The sequence below is a fragment of the Aulonocara sp. 'chitande type north' Nkhata Bay genome, linkage group LG14 (assembly GCF_057382095.1).
Source record: "Aulonocara sp. 'chitande type north' Nkhata Bay isolate Kocher_YH1m ecotype deep benthic linkage group LG14, A_spYH_male_GT1.1, whole genome shotgun sequence".
NCBI lineage: Eukaryota > Metazoa > Chordata > Actinopteri > Cichliformes > Cichlidae > Aulonocara > Aulonocara sp. 'chitande type north' Nkhata Bay.
This window is the reverse complement of record NC_141357.1, coordinates 40,062,139-40,077,390: the sequence shown is the minus strand read 5'-3', so window position 1 is coordinate 40,077,390 and position 15,252 is coordinate 40,062,139. Positions and strand designations below refer to the sequence as shown.

The following is a 15,252-nucleotide window of genomic DNA, read 5'->3' as shown; positions in this document are numbered from 1 at the left end:
GGCAGTCGCACTTTTCTCCTCTTCTCCTTCCCCTTATCTTCCCTGCTTAGCCTCTTGTGTCTTTGTCTTGTCTCATGTGTATTTCACTTCCCTGGAACACTCTCTCACAGTCTGTTTCTAAAACCTAAAAGAGAATTATGGATTTGATCAACTGGTCTCTGAATGCTATTGACACCCTTTTCTCAACGAGAAGTCTGGGCTCGGGAGAGCCTGAGTGCCCTGGAGGGACTTTCCCTGCCGGGTACACGATGGACGGGTGGCAGAACTGGAGGGTCGTGTGCATGGCGGGACTGTCGATCGAGGACGCTGAAGATATCTATCTATTCGGAACCATGATAACAGGGTTCTTGCTGATCGGAGCTGGCTTGGCCCTGGCTTATCGGAGAATTAAGAAAGCGGAACCGGCTGTTCAAATCCCCACAAGGCTGCCCGCTGGGATTGAAACGATGGGACGAGGTGCGGCTTCTCAGAAAGGACGCACTGAATGCAGCATGGTTAAGAGCTTGGAGGCGCTAACGGCTGCAGTGAATACTCAGAATAACACCTCTGAGCGTATATTGGATTACATCAGGGAAGAATCCACTCGGAACAACACCTCTGGGTGGAAGCTGGATTACATCGCGGATCAGTTGGCTGCGGTTGTGAGGTCTCAGAATCTGCTCTCTGAGCAAAAGAGTGAAAAGACCACGGAACTGAAGGTAAATAACATCATGGAGAAACTCGCAAGGCAAGGCAAGTTTATTTGTATAGCACAATTCAACAAGGTGAGTCAAAGTGCTTTACAGAGACATTAGAAACAAAAACAAATAAAAAGCATGATTTAAAATTGATTAAAACAAGCAAACAAACTAACTAATTAACAAACAAACAAACAAACAAAAAAGTATATAAAATCAAAACAGATAAAATCAGAACAGTAGATAAAATCAGTAGTTAAAATGTAAGTTCTGAAATTTAAGCTTAAATTTCAAAACTTCAAAGCAGCTATCCAACGGGAGATTGAGAGACCAGTGTCGGTGTCGGAGTGTTAAAAACAGCTTGAAATTCTCCTGAGTTGTCACAAAAGAAAAATCACCATCATAATGCAGATACCCCTTCGGCGCCAGCTGCGGTCTCAAGGCCGGAGCTGAACAAAACTCCCTGATAACGACTGTGTTGATTCTGTTCCTTCCCATTCCATGCAAGGCCACCTGGGTTGGCTGGCAGACTGTTTACTTAGCCTGATAGGGCGAAGGACACTGTCTCAGCTGAACTCTGGACACACACACACATACATTTACACTGATAAGCACTCACTCTCCCCCCTCCCCTTCCAACGCCTTCGATGCTTGTTGCCTCCTGGGAACACGAGGCGGGTCTGGGCCCGCGCTGGAGAGTCGGCGCAGTGGCAGGATGGCTGCTGTGTTGCCTGGGATTACTCCTTATCCCCTACCCAACCCTGTTGCTGGTCACGTGCTCTATAATGTTGTGCTGTGGACATTTATGTGCTTTCTGTGCAGAAGAGTTTTTTTGTTTCCTGTTCTCATGCTGTCCTCTATAGCCCAGCATGAGCAGAGGGCTCTTTTTTTCCTCTTGTACTTTCCCATTGCAGTGTACATTTCAGTGGTTTTCTGTAATGCAACCGTTCTCTGACTTATATCCTCATGTGATGTCTGTGTTGTGTGTGTAAGGTCGGGGGGCGGGTTCATTCCACTGCAGGGAAACCTGCCACTGCATGTGGCGAATAAAATTTGAACTTGAACTTGAACTACATACTCACCTGCTCGTGCACTTCACTCTTCTTCAGCTTCTCTTCTGTCTGTTCCACCTGCTTGCCTGACTACCACGGGACTCAAAGCCTTTACACTCTCTCACCTCTTTTAAATCACATCTCAAAACCCATTTATTCAGAATTGTGCTTATTTTTTTTTTGGTTGCCATGTTTGTTATATTGTATTGCTGCTATTGTTCTTGTGCTATGGTAAGATGACCTTCAGGGTCTTAAAGGCACCTATAAATAAAATGTATTATTATCATTATTAATATTATTATTATTTTTATTATGCTATTCCTTCTTATGATACTGCCTTAGGGAAAAATGCATAATGTAAACAGAATTGGTCCTAGCGTGAAATGCATGGCACTCCAACCCTCTGTTCCCCTCCTCAATTGGATATGTTTAGCCTGTCTACTCTAGCTTGTTAATAGCTTGCTCCCATAAAACAACTGTTCAGGGTCATTTTAACATTCATATAGATACTAAAAATGACACCCTCAACAAGGCATTTAATCTATTATTAGACTTAACTGGCTTCCATCAAAATGTAAAAGAATCCACCCAATCCACACCCTGCCACGTACCTGACCTAGGGCAGGGAGCCATCCTGCCAGAGGTTCTGTTGCTCAGCCAGCCGGCACCCTCTTCCCAGAGGAAACGGCGCTCCCACCATTGGCACCCTATGCCTCATACTGTGATTTAACTCTGACACAGTCCTTTTACTGGTTTTTCGAGATTACTATCACCTTGGCAACTGTTAAGATTCGTTCGATTTGGGTAAGAGAAGAAAGCAGGCAGGAAAGTGAACCCCTTGTTCACTTTAGTTTTTAAGGGGTGCCCGAAGTCCCCCGGGTACCACCCGAACTTTAACCTGGCCGTGCGTCCACGATCAGGGGTCGCCGTCACACGCTGAGCAACTGCGCCCTTAGGGGCCACGCCCCCGTCCTAAGAAAATTTACTCAAGTGTATTATAAGCGTCACTGCGGGGTCTTCGCCCCCAGTTATTTCGACGCCCGAAACCGCGTTTCTGCTGGTCAAACAAACCAAATACCCTGAACTACTGTTTGTCTGGCTGGCCTCAACCCACATCAAAATAAACACGCTTATTTACTTAAAACATAACCTCTTAACTCAATATTCGCCCCCAAAATAAACAGCAATACATTTAATCAATCCAATATTCCCCAAAGTTTTAACACTAATTACCCCAAAATCACTATGAACAGACATAAGAAGCCGATACTGAGTGAATATTATTTAATTAAATTTAGCTTTAACTTCCAATTTTAGCGCCTTTGGATAAACATCAACAGGTGGCACTCTCACCTTTTATTTCGCCTGGCTTGTCACTCAGATAAGCTGCTGATCTCCGTTCGTTTTGGCACCTTCCAGGCCACAGTCGCACGCTCCTCTCCTCCCCAACTGGTTTCGGCACCAAGAATTGTTAAGATTCGTTCGATTTGGGTAAGAGAAGAAAGCAGGCTGAGTCCAGGGAGGCGTCAAAATAGTGATCTTTAATTACACACTCTGCGCAGAAGTGTGGGAAGAAAACTTGCAACAGATTCTCCAAAGAGTGGACCGTTCCCCATCCTTATATAACCCATGATGACATCACACAGTTAGACCTTACTGGAAATGATAACAGTCTCCCCATAGTCCAAAGTTCTCCTTATACAAACATCAGATGATACTTTAGAGAAAAACAAGTGTGTGACATGTCATGTTGTGCAGTTCTGTGAGTCCAACTAGAGAACGTCCTGACACGACCTCCCTGTGTAAATAAGTGTGTATGCGAACGTGCGTGTTTACATAACACTCTATGTGCATGTTCTGATGTAGGCCTGCAAATGAATTAGAACAAGGTCCTGCTGGACCCTCCAGTTATGGACGGTGAATACAATGCTGTGAATACCATTTGAGACTGATTAAAATGATGATAATATGCATACATTAATCTTTACTCAGATTACCATAGATATAAAACAAAGATTATACTGTCATCAGATTCAACAATGATGAATGTCTGATCAATGATAGTTATGATTATAAAATGTCACCATAAGAATACAAAATAAAATATCTCTTGTCCACACAACCAATTCATCCTACTCAACTGTGCTACCTCTGTCGCTTTGTGCAGCCGCAGCCAAAGCTACATATGTCAGCTGGGGGATCATTTGAGCCTGTGCAGCCACGACCTGTCTCTACTGAGGGCTCAGGCAAGCCTTCTAATGATACTGCCTAACGGAAGTATGGATAATTTAAACAGAATTGGTCCTATTATGGAACCCTTTTCTCTCCAGCCAGAGGCGCCGATGGCGCGATATGGCAGCCTCGCTTCTGTCAGTCTGCCCCAGGGCAGCTGTGGCTACAACTGTAGCTGCCTCCACCAGTGTATGAATGTGAGAGTGAATGAATAGTGGAGTTGTAAAGCGCTTTGAGGGTCTCAAAAAGCGCTATATTAATGCAATCCATTATTATTCTCTCTTCCCCAATTGGACCAGGAGTGATATGCTTAGTCTGTCCACTCCAGCTTGTTAATTAACCAAAGGCCAAGACAGTTTTAATTCATCTGAAAGCCTGACACTTGGCCTTGTCTACCCTAGCTGGAAAACTCAAAAACCTGATTTATTTGTTGTTATATTTTTTCACCGTGGGCCTTAATAATTACTTCCTCCAACCATCAACATGTCTTTTATACCCCATTCCTACAAAACTGCTTAAAGAAGTCCTGCCATTAATTAATGATAATAAATGAACATGGTGTTCAAAATGGTCAAAGTGGTTTAGCACAAAGGTCCAGCTACGAAACACTCTTTGCGTCCAGCGTTTTAATTTATTTGCAAACAACTTGTTTGAATATACATTGTGTATATGAAATTAAATAATTATGGTTTGTATTTATTGGCATCGTGTCATGATGGCTTTTTAAGATTCTATATAATTTTAAAAAAAGTCAGTGTCATCCCGTCTTTCCCCTGATGATGACGTCATACTGCTGCAGTGAAAAGGATAAAACAAGAAGTGATTCAGTGCAGTTGGGAGGGACTTACAATCAGGCCGCTGATGGGTGATTCTCATCCTTAAATGTAGCTCCGTTTGTGCACAGTTTAAGTGATGTATGGTAAAAACAAAAAGAGGATCATGATGAACTCTTCACAGGTTTCATATTTCACACTCACTGCCTACCTCGACAGCGGGGCTTTGAAATATTTATATTTCACAGTTGTTGCATTTTTATATATTGTTATTGTTACTGTCAATGTCCTGCTGATTGTGGTTATCTGTGTGAACAGAAGCTTACATGAACCTATGTACATGTTTCTGTGCAGCCTGTTTGTGAATGAGCTGTATGGTAGTACAGGGCTGTTTCCATTCCTCCTGGTTCAGATCCTCTCTGATGTTCACACTGTTTCTGCTCCTCTCTGCTTCCTGCAGATCTTCTGTGTGCACACATATGGAACTGCAGAGCTTGCTAACTTAGTCGTCATGTCTTATGACAGATATCTTGCAATATGTTTTCCTCTTCAATATCACACACGTATGAGTCCATGCAAGGTATCCATGCTCATTGTTCTAACGTGGTTTTCCTCATTTCTTGGAATCACTCTTTTGATTTCTCTGAGTGCTCCTCTGCAGCTGTGTGGGAACATCATTAACAAAGTGTACTGTGACAACTATTCTGTTGTTAAACTGGCCTGTTCTGACACCACAGTCAATAACATCTATGGAATACTTGGTGCTATTTTCATAACCATATCCTCTGTCTCTCTGATTCTCTACACCTACATGAGGATCCTCAAAGTCTGTTTTTCTGGATCCAAACAGACGCGACAGAAAGCCATCAGCACCTGCACGCCTCACCTCGCTTCTCTGCTCAACTATTCATGCAGTGCCTTTTTTGAAATTGCACAAAGCAGACTTAACATGAAACACGTCCCAAATATGGTGCGTATTTTTTTATCATTATATTGGCTCATATGCCCACCGCTCTGTAATCCTTTACTTTATGGACTGAGTCTGACCAAAATCCGGATCATATATAAAGGTCTAATCTTAAGTAAAGTCTAAATGCTTGATGTTAGAACTTGGACCAGTCAGTGCAACAGCAGAGAGGAAATGTGGAGAGGATCCAGGCTCCTTCTGTCTTCTGTATATGCTCATGCTCTGTGTTTGAAAACAGTTTACTGTTAGCCTATAAAATAATTTTAGAACGTAAAACTATGTTTCAAATACTTTCATTTTTGCTTTGTTTATTCTCTTTTTCTCATTTTTCTCAAAAATTTAAGTTAAAAATAAAATAACTGTACAACAAAATACACAAATACACAATATAGAACATATATAAGAATATATGAGGAAATATAGAACAGTAACAGCAGCTGTACAAATACTAAATGCTAATGAAGAAATATAATGTCCAGGGTTGTGCAATCCACATGTGTAAGTGTCTTGTGCAGTGCAAATATGCTTAAAGTGATTTATTTAAGTAACTTGTGATAAAGTGATTCGATTAGATGACCACACAGTGTAGTTGTGCAGTGGCCACAAGTGTAAATAAATGTCCAGAAAGTCCAGTGTGTGTGTAAGAACTGTATGTGTGGGTCAGTACTGTGTGGTGGTGTGATTGAGAGACCGTATCGCCTGCGGGAAGAAGCTCCTCCTCAGTCTCTCTGTGTTGGTCTTCAGGGAGCGGAATCGCTTTCCTGACCTCAGCAGAGAGAACAGTCTGTTGTTGGGATGGCTGAGGTCCTTCACCATCTTCCTGGCCTTGGTCCAGCACCGCCTGCTGTAGATTGAGTGCAGGTCAGGGAGCTCGGAGCGGATGGTGCGCTCAGCTGACCGCACAACCCTCTGTAGAGCTCGTCTGTCCTGCATGGTGCTGTTCCCGAACCAGGTTAAGATGTTTCCCGTCAGGATGCTCTCTATGGTGCAGGAGTAAAAGTTCCTGAGCACCTTGGAGGGCAGTTGGAAGTCTCTCAAGCGTCTGAGGTGGTAGAGACGCTGTCGGGCCTTTTTCACCACGGTGTTGATGTGACAGGACCATGACAGGTCCTGCGTGATGTGAACTCCGAGGTATTTGAAGCTGTCCACTCTCTCCACTGGGCACTCGTTGATGACGGGGGTCTGGTAGTTCCTCTCCTGCTTAGTGCTGAAGTCCACTATCAGCTCCTTTGTCTTACTGACGTTTAGAAGGAGGTTGTTCCTCTGGCACCAGTTCTCCAGATTCCTAATCTCCTTCAGGTAGGCCGTCTCGTTGTTATCAGAGATCAGGCCCACCACGACGGTGTCGTCAGCAAACTTGATGATGGTGGTGGAGCTGGTAGTGGCCACACAGTCATATGTGTACAAAGAGTACAGCAGGGGGCTCAGAACACACCCCTGGGGGGCTCCAGTGCTGAGAGTGGTGGAGGCTGAGACATGTCCGCCCATCCTTACTGCCTGTGGTCTGCCAGTTAGGAAGTTGGAGATCCACTGACACATAGATGAGCTGAGTCCCAGATGCTCCAGCTTGGTGGTGAGTGTGGAGGGAATTATGGTATTAAATGCAGAGCTGTAGTCTATGAAGAGCATTTTAACATAATTCCCCCTTCTAGTGTCCAAGTGAGTGAGTGATGTGTGGAGGAGATGAGAGATGGCATCGTCTGTGGAACGATTTGGACGGTAAGCGAACTGTAGTGGGTCCAGTGTGTCTGGTAGTGAAGAAATGATGAAGTCTCTGACCAGGCGTTCAAAGCACTTCATCACTACTGAGGTGAGGGCTACAGGGCGATAGTCATTGAGAGAAGCAGGGTGGGGTTTCTTCGGGACAGGAACAATGATGGACTCTTTGAAGCATGTGGGGATCACCGACTGAGATAAAGAGATGTTGAATATCTCAGTGAACACAGGAGCTAGCTGGTATGCGCAGTCTCTTAGGATACGACCTGGGATGCCGTCTGGTCCTGCTGCTTTCCTGGTGTTCACTCTCTTGAAGGCTCTCCTTACTTCATGCTTGGAGATGACGAGCACGTTTCCGGTGCTGGCAGTATCTTCCTGTCTGCAGCCGTTAGCGCCGCTAGCACTAGCATCATTGGAGTCCTTAGCTGGAGCCTCGAAGCGAGCATAGAAGGTGTTCAGCTCGTCTGCCAGAGTCACGGCCGCGTTCGTCATACCGGTTGTTGGTGCTTTATAGTCCGTTATTGTCCTTAGTCCCCGCCACAGGCTCCTAGAGTCACTCTGTTGGAGTTGTGACTCTAGTTTCCTCCCGTAGCGCTGCTTCGCCTCTTTCACCGCCCTCCGCACGTTATATGACGCGGCTTTGTACGGGTCCATGTCCCCCGTCATGAGTCCCGTGTTGTAGGCAGCGGTGCGGGATCTCAGAGCGTTGCGGATGGTTTTATCCACCCACGGCTTCTGGTTGGGAAACGCTGTGATAGTCTTTGTCTCCACGGTATCATCCGCTAGTTTCCCGATGAATCCCACAACCGCTTCCGTAAACACGTTGACATCATTGGAGCTGTTTCTGAACATGTCCCAGTCTGCGTCATTGAGTGCGTCCGGTAACGCGGCCACCGAATGGTCCGTCCAGCGCGCGACCTTCCTCTGAACCGGAACTTCCTGTTTCAGCCTTTGTTTGTATTTTGGCATGAGGAAGATGGCAGCGTGATCGGATTTGCCAAACGGGGGGCGGGATTGTGCCTTGTAGCCGTCCTTGACCGTAGTGTAGCAGTGGTCCAGTGTCCTTTCACCTCTGGTGGGGCAGGTGATGTGTTGATAAAAGTTCGGCGCTGCGCATTTGAGGTTGGCGCTATTAAAGTCCCCCGTCACAATAAGCGCAGCGTCCCGGTGTTGTGTCTGGTGCTGTGTGAGTGCCTCATGCAGCTCGCATAAGGCGGTGACCGTGTCCGCTTGTGGTGGAATATAAACGGCACTTACAATGACCGATGTAAATTCCCGAGGTAGATAAAAAGGGCGACACATGATGGACAGTAGTTCCAGATTTGGTGTGCAGGAGCGTGTGAGAGGAACAACGTTCGCACTGTTGCACCAGTTGTTGTTCACCATTAAACACACGCCGCCTCCCCTTGACTTCCCCGAGTCCCGTGTCCTGTCCATGCGGTGAACCGAGAAGAACTCGGCCGGCTGGATGGCGTGGTCCGGCACCGCTGGGTTCAGCCATGTCTCGGTGAAGCAGAGGAGATTGCAGTCCCGAATGTCTCTCTGGAACTTTATCCTGGCCCTGAGGTCGTCAAGCTTGTTCTCCAGTGACTGGACGTTGGCGAGCAGGATGCTAGGCAGAGGTGTGCGGTGTGCACGAGCTCTCAGCCTGTTCCTGACGCCGGCTCGTTTCCCTCGAGGCTGCCGCTTCGCGTCACGTCCTTTGTTCTCCCTCAAGATCTCACTCGGCCAGCTCGGATCCGGAGTTAAAAACTTTAAATTGTGAGTACATTGTATACCAATAGAAACAAGAGTGTCTCTGTCATACCTAATGTACCCAATGGTGATGATTTTGCCGATTTAGAAACGCTGAAAACTAACTTAAAAAACAAAAACAAAGAAAAGGTGGTCGGAGCAGTCGTGACGGCAGCCGACCGCACGGGCGCCATCTTCACACTCTGCACTCTAATTACAGCGGCATCACACTCCTCAGTCTCCTCAGTCTCCTGGGAATTTTGATGGCAGGGTACTGGGAAGAAAGACAAACAATGGAGTTTTCATCCTGGTCATGGAACAATGGACAAGCTCTTTGTTCTGTAAAGGATATTTCAGGGTGTGTGGGAGTTTGCCGAACCAGTCTATATGTTTTATGGAGTTGGTGAAAAGATACAATCTCATTCAGCTTTGGTGTCCATCAATCCCTGTGTTTAACTGTTGTGATAGCTTAGTCCATATTGCTGGCAAAGGGCAGAGCAGGCTGTTCCTGGAGAGGAGGCTTAGGTCTTTTGGAGTGAAGGGCCCACTCCTGAAGAGCTTCTATGACTCTGTGGTGGCCTCAGCCATCTTTTAAGGTGTGGTCTGCTGGTGTGGCAGTATCTCTGCTGTGGACAGGAAGAGACTGAAAATGTCATGGCTGCAGAGGCGAGCCGTGTGGAGTTGGAAGAAGGACCCAAGATGCAGGCAGTGGATGAAATGCTAGTGAGGTTTATTTACAAAGGTGTAGTGGCAAACAAGCAGTGGGGCATGACAAATAACTGAAGACACCTAAACTGGGGGAACTAAAAATAACAGACCTGCGAGCATACGATAAAGGGATGAGAAGCAGAGAGACGCAGACGAGGAACAGGACACCGGGTAACACAGACTGACACGAAGTAACACAGATGAACGGGCAACAGGCAGGAGAACACACAGGGCTTAAATACACACTCCAGTAATCAGGGGATGAGAGACAGGAGGGCAACACAGCTGGGAGGAATCGGAGCTGACGGGACAGGGGAAACGTAAACTGAACACACTCACATCAGACAGAGACCTTCACAATAAAACAGGAAACTCAAACACGGGGAACCAAACAAGACACAGAACTAAACAGACAGCTTCACAAACAGACGGGGTGACACCATAGACAGACAGAGATACAGACTCAGACTCAAAGGCAGACCGAATATAACACATAGAACTCAAACAATAATCATCATCATCATCATAATAAACTAGAAAATGATAACAAACTAAAAGCACTGGGTCACCGACCCAGGACCATGACAGTACCCCCCCCCCCCCCCCCCCTCAAGGGCTGGCTCCAGACAGCCCAGCAGAAACACAAAAACGGACGGAGGGACAGAGTCCAAAAAAGGCCCAGATGGCCAAGTTCAGGGAGCCGACAGTGCAGGAGGCCAAAACAGTTCAGTTCCGGAGGCCGACCATGCGAATGGCAGCGGCAGTGGGGCAGGTCCGGAGGCCGGCCACGCAGTAGGCAGTGGCGTGGAAACAGTTCTGGGGGCCGACCGTGCGGACGGCAACAGCGGCGCGAATGCAGTTCTGGGGGCCGACCGTGCGGACGGCAACGGCGGCGGGAATGCAAGTCTGGAGGCCGGCCATGCGGAAGGCAGTGGCGGCGTGTAGGAGGTCGTCCATGCAGAAGGCGGGGGCGGCAACAGAAGTCCGGAGGGCGGCCACGGTGGTGATGATGCCCAACAAGCGGCCTGACAAATGCTCGATGATGTTGAGGCGGCAGTTTGGGACCTGAAGGTAGCGTGATCCCTGCGGCACCAGGCGAGGCGGAGGCTGGACCAGACAAGGCAGAAGCTGAGGCAGAGGCTGAAGCCGGACCAGGCGAGGCGGGCGAGGATGAAGCTGCTGAGGCCGGACCAGGCGAGGATGAAGCTGCTGAAGCTGGACCAGGCGACGCTGATGAGGATGCTGAAGCTGGACCAGGCGGCGCTGATGAGGCTGCAGCTGGCGGCGGCGTGGAAGCTGGAGACGGAGGCACTGCAAGCGTGGATGAGGCTGCTGGTGGAGCAGCTGGTGGCTGGACGGGCTCCTCGGGCCCTCCAGCTGACGAGGCAAAAGGCTGGACGGGCTCCTCGGGCCCTCCAGCGAGAACAGTCTCAGGACCAGTGGGTACAGGGGCCCCTGGAACACACAGGACAAAACCAGCAGGCGCACGGGCCTCTGGCAGGGACAGAACAGGACCAGCAGCCACAGTGGCCTCTGGCAAACACATAGCAGACTGCAGCTGCGCAGAGCATTGACTCTGCTCAGGCAGTGACAGACGGGTGCAGTCCTCAGCTGGGTTCCTAGCCTCCAGGGGTCCAGAGTGGGCTGAGGGCTGAAACTCAGCCTCTGGGGAGGCCCTGGAGCGCATCACAGTCTCTGAACTAGCCAGCTTTTTAGGAATGATTACGTTATTATTAGGTTCGTCTCTCTGCTTAGAACAAACGGACGAAACACAGTTCCTTTCAGATTGATTTGACTGAGCTTGTCGTACCGGAGTAGCAAGTGACACAGGATGCAGGGCTAGTGGCTGCTGAACAGGAGGCTGAACTGAGGGTGACTGAAATAATGGTTGGGATGACGACGGTGGTGGAATTGGAGACTGAGCTGGAGGCCGGGCGGCTAACTGAGTTTGAGGCCGGGCGGCTAACTGAGCTTGAGGCCGGGCGGCTAACTGAATAAACACAGCCCCAGAATTAACAGTCCCAAAGTCTGGAGAAACAGAAAGAGTGTCTTTTTCACTCACCACAGCTGGCAGTTCTGAAGTCCCACCACCCGGCTGTGGGGTGAGGCGCCTACAACGCGAACGTTGCTTCCTCCTCGGAGAACGCTCCGACAGGCCGGGTAACTCCACATCCGGCAGTTCAGACTGCTTATCCTCCGGTGGGCTGAGCAGACGAGCGGTAGGGGGGTGAAGGTGCAGCTCGTTCAGAAAGAAATTCTGAACAAGTGGGTGGAGTGAGCTGAGCAGCCTGGGGAGACCGGAAACCAGTCGCTCCAATCGATTAGTTATGGCTTGGCGGAATCCCTTCTCCTCATGCCCCAGCCATAAATTAATTAGACGGTCCACAGAATAAATAATATCCTCCCGGAGCTCCTCGGGCGGGTTGAATGCTGCTGGGTCCATTGTGGCCGGTTCGTACTGTCACGGCTGCCGAGGCGAGCCGTGTGGAGTTGGAAGAAGGACCCAAGATGCAGGCAGTGGATGAAATGCTAGTGAGGTTTATTTACAAAGGTGTAGTGGCAAACAAGCAGTGGGGCATGACAAATAACTGAAGACACCTAAACTGGGGGAACTAAAAATAACAGACCTGGGAGCATACGATAAAGGGATGAGAAGCAGAGAGACGCAGACGAGGAACAGGACACCGGGTAACACAGGGTGACACAGGGGGACACAGGGGGACACTGTGGAACACAGGTGCCCTCTGGACCCAGTGGAGGTGGTGAGTGACAGGAGAACGGTGGCTAAGCTGTCATCCCTGTTGGACAACATCTCCCACCCCATGCAGCAGACTCTGACAGCACTGAGCAGCTCCTTCAGTGGGAGACTGCGGCACCCACCTGGCATGTGGGACGCAGGTCTCCTTCCAGCTACTGTCAGACTCCACATGTGCAATAGCAATAACACTAAGTGCAATATTCTTTTTCTGACAATGTTGTATTATACTCAGTTGTATATAGTATTTTATTTTATTTTATTCTAATGTATTGTGTACAGTATCTTATTCTTATCCTATTCCAGTGTTTTACTTATTTTTGCGATCTAACTATGCACTGTCCACTGTCTGCTGTAACAAAACAAATTTCCCATGTGTGGGACTAAACAACCTTTAGTACAGCCTTAATAACAGTCTTGCCAAAGTCTGGTAAGGCAAGGATCCCCTGGAGTGCAATAACTATCGACCTATTTCCGACTAAGGCCATATTACTGATGAATCTAGTAGGTCCCGATCTCTGATTGGTCTTTTCTTTATGAACGTCCAGAATGCATTTGACCAAGTGGAGTGGAGGTTTTTGTAGAAAGTATTAGAAAATTTAACTTTGGCCCAAAAGTTATTAAGATGATAAAAATTTTATACACCGAGCCTTCAGCCAATGTCTGTATTGGTGAAAGTCCCTCATCTACATTTAGTATATTTCACAGGACAAGACAGGGATGTTGATGGTTCTGTCCCACCGCTGGAACGAGACAATTCTACTACAACAGCAAAAGCAGGACGCAAGTCACCAAAGTTCTTTGTGTTACTCGTGCACGAGGGAGGGCTGACGAGCGCTGTTCCTTCGCTTGACCCCAGTTGCTCTCGTCTGCTCCCTCGTAGCACTGCTCTGTATTGCAGTTTCATGACTATGCATAAGTTCATTAACATATGACGTCTTACATAGGCATACATGTGAAGAGAGTGTACCTTGTCCGTATGTCGTGTAGGGATGCGTGTGTGTTTGTGTGTGTGTGTGTGTGTGTGTGTCAAGATATGACGCTGGACTCCCTAAAGCTGGTGCCAGGAGTCCATCCGTCCACCTAAACAAAGGGCTCTTATACTTAACCAGACACAGAGTAGGTGGCCTCCAATACCATAAATCAGTAAGACGGGGTGTCCAAACTTTTTGCAAAGAGGGCCAAATTTTATAAAGTGAAGATGCCTGGGGGCCAATGGTTCCTTTTGACTTTCTTTTTCATAACAAAGTTACATGAAAATATAATGAAGAACAGTTTTAATAGTCACAATTACCTTTATTTTTAAAATAGAAATGTACCTAAATAAAAGACACTCAAGCATTTACAACTCTAAAGACACAATTCCGCCTTTCATTTATATCTGGAGAGTCAGACAACAGTGAACAAACTGTATAGAATACCCTAAATTTCCATGAGTTTGCCATATCTTTGCCTAATGAACATTTAAACAGGAGTTATAAGTAATGCAAAGTGTTCTGTTATCAATAACGTTTTTTTAAAGTGAATTTCGCCCTTGACTTTTGCAAGACTATTCAGGAAGCCAAAGTTTTTCACATCTACTGGAAGATTGCACAACTGGAAGTTCACTTGCCGCAAGAAATAACCACATTTGTAAATTTACACAATATGTACACAACACACTCAACTATGAATTAAGAGCATAACATCAACAGTTAAAGCCAAATCTTAAGAGTTTAACAAAATACGTTTCCTTTTGTGGATTACATTAGCATGCTTTATGCTTTTTACTGTTCAGGAACACATGAGTAATGCAGGGATGTCACTCCTGGAGGCCTGCTCTTCATTTGATTCAACTGTGCTAAACCAGAAGGAACTAAAACATGCATAGCAGCTCTCCAGCACAGAATTTGGGCATCCCTGGACTAATGAGAGGGGTGATACTGAGATCTAGATTTTAGTAAAGCAATTAGGTCTGGTTTGAGGGCAGTGGTTGAGATGCGTAAAATATCACGCAAGTGGGAGTCACTCATCCTTGATCTCAATCGGTTCTTGTTTAAGTTCATGACAGAGAAAGTTTGCTCACACAAATATGTGGAACCAAATAAGCTCAGCATTTTCTTGGCAAGAGATCGCACTTCAGGAAACCTGTCTTTGTCTAGCTGCCGATAAAAGTCAACAAGAGAAGACTGCCGGTGTTTTCCACTCATCGTCACACTGCAGTTCAATGAGCTCCAGCTGAAGCTGGAGCATCATCAGGGTCCACGGAGAAGGGAGATGAGAAAAGCAGCATGTCTTTTTCAATAGCTGCAAAGTCCTGAAAGCGTTTGTTAAATTCTCCAGAAAGAGACGCGATAGCTGTTGCGTACCTCTTCATTTGAACATTAATGTCCTCTGGGAAACTGTCAATAACCTCTTTCAAAGCTGGGAAGTGGCTCTGTTAGGGACAAGTGTCTTTGGAAAAGTTGCAGTTTGGTTCCAAAGGACTTGATGCGAGCCACCTCACATCATTGTAATAAATTAAGTCACCATATTCAGCCTGGATGTCGTGCAGAAACTCCTGAAACTGTCGGTGGTACAGAGCTTTAGAGCGAATACAGTTGACTGTCTTTGCTACTGGTTTCATAACATCATCAAATTTGAGATGTTTGGCACAGAG

The 15,252-nt window shown here is 47.0% G+C and overlaps 2 protein-coding genes across 2 annotated transcripts; both read left to right on the top strand.

The window, feature by feature from the left end:
• LOC147315290 (uncharacterized) lies at positions 1-3,204 on the top strand. The gene is made up of 2 exons (XM_086260445.1): positions 1-732; positions 3,149-3,204. Exons 1-2 carry the CDS (start codon positions 138-140, stop codon positions 3,202-3,204), a joined length of 651 nt encoding a protein of 216 aa, XP_086116571.1. The 5' UTR covers positions 1-137.
• Positions 3,205-4,873: 1,669 nt separating this feature from the next.
• Positions 4,874-5,827, top strand: LOC147315289 (olfactory receptor 11A1-like). The gene has a single exon (XM_086260356.1). The coding sequence runs from the start codon at positions 4,874-4,876 to the stop codon at positions 5,825-5,827; it is 954 nt and encodes a 317-aa protein (XP_086116482.1).
• Positions 5,828-15,252: the final 9,425 nt, after the last annotated feature.

What these genes read in the sequence shown, in the direction of transcription:
- LOC147315289 (XM_086260356.1), top strand. Translation starts at nt 4,874, where the DNA reads ATGTATGGTAAAAACAAAAAGAGGATCATGATGAACTCTTCACAGGTT.
- LOC147315290 (XM_086260445.1), top strand. Translation starts at nt 138, where the DNA reads ATGGATTTGATCAACTGGTCTCTGAATGCTATTGACACCCTTTTCTCA. An exon ending in GGAGAAACTCGCAAGGCAAG is followed by an intron (nt 733 to 3,148) that starts GCAAGTTTATTT and finishes GGCACCTTCCAG; the next exon opens with GCCACAGTCGCACGCTCCTC.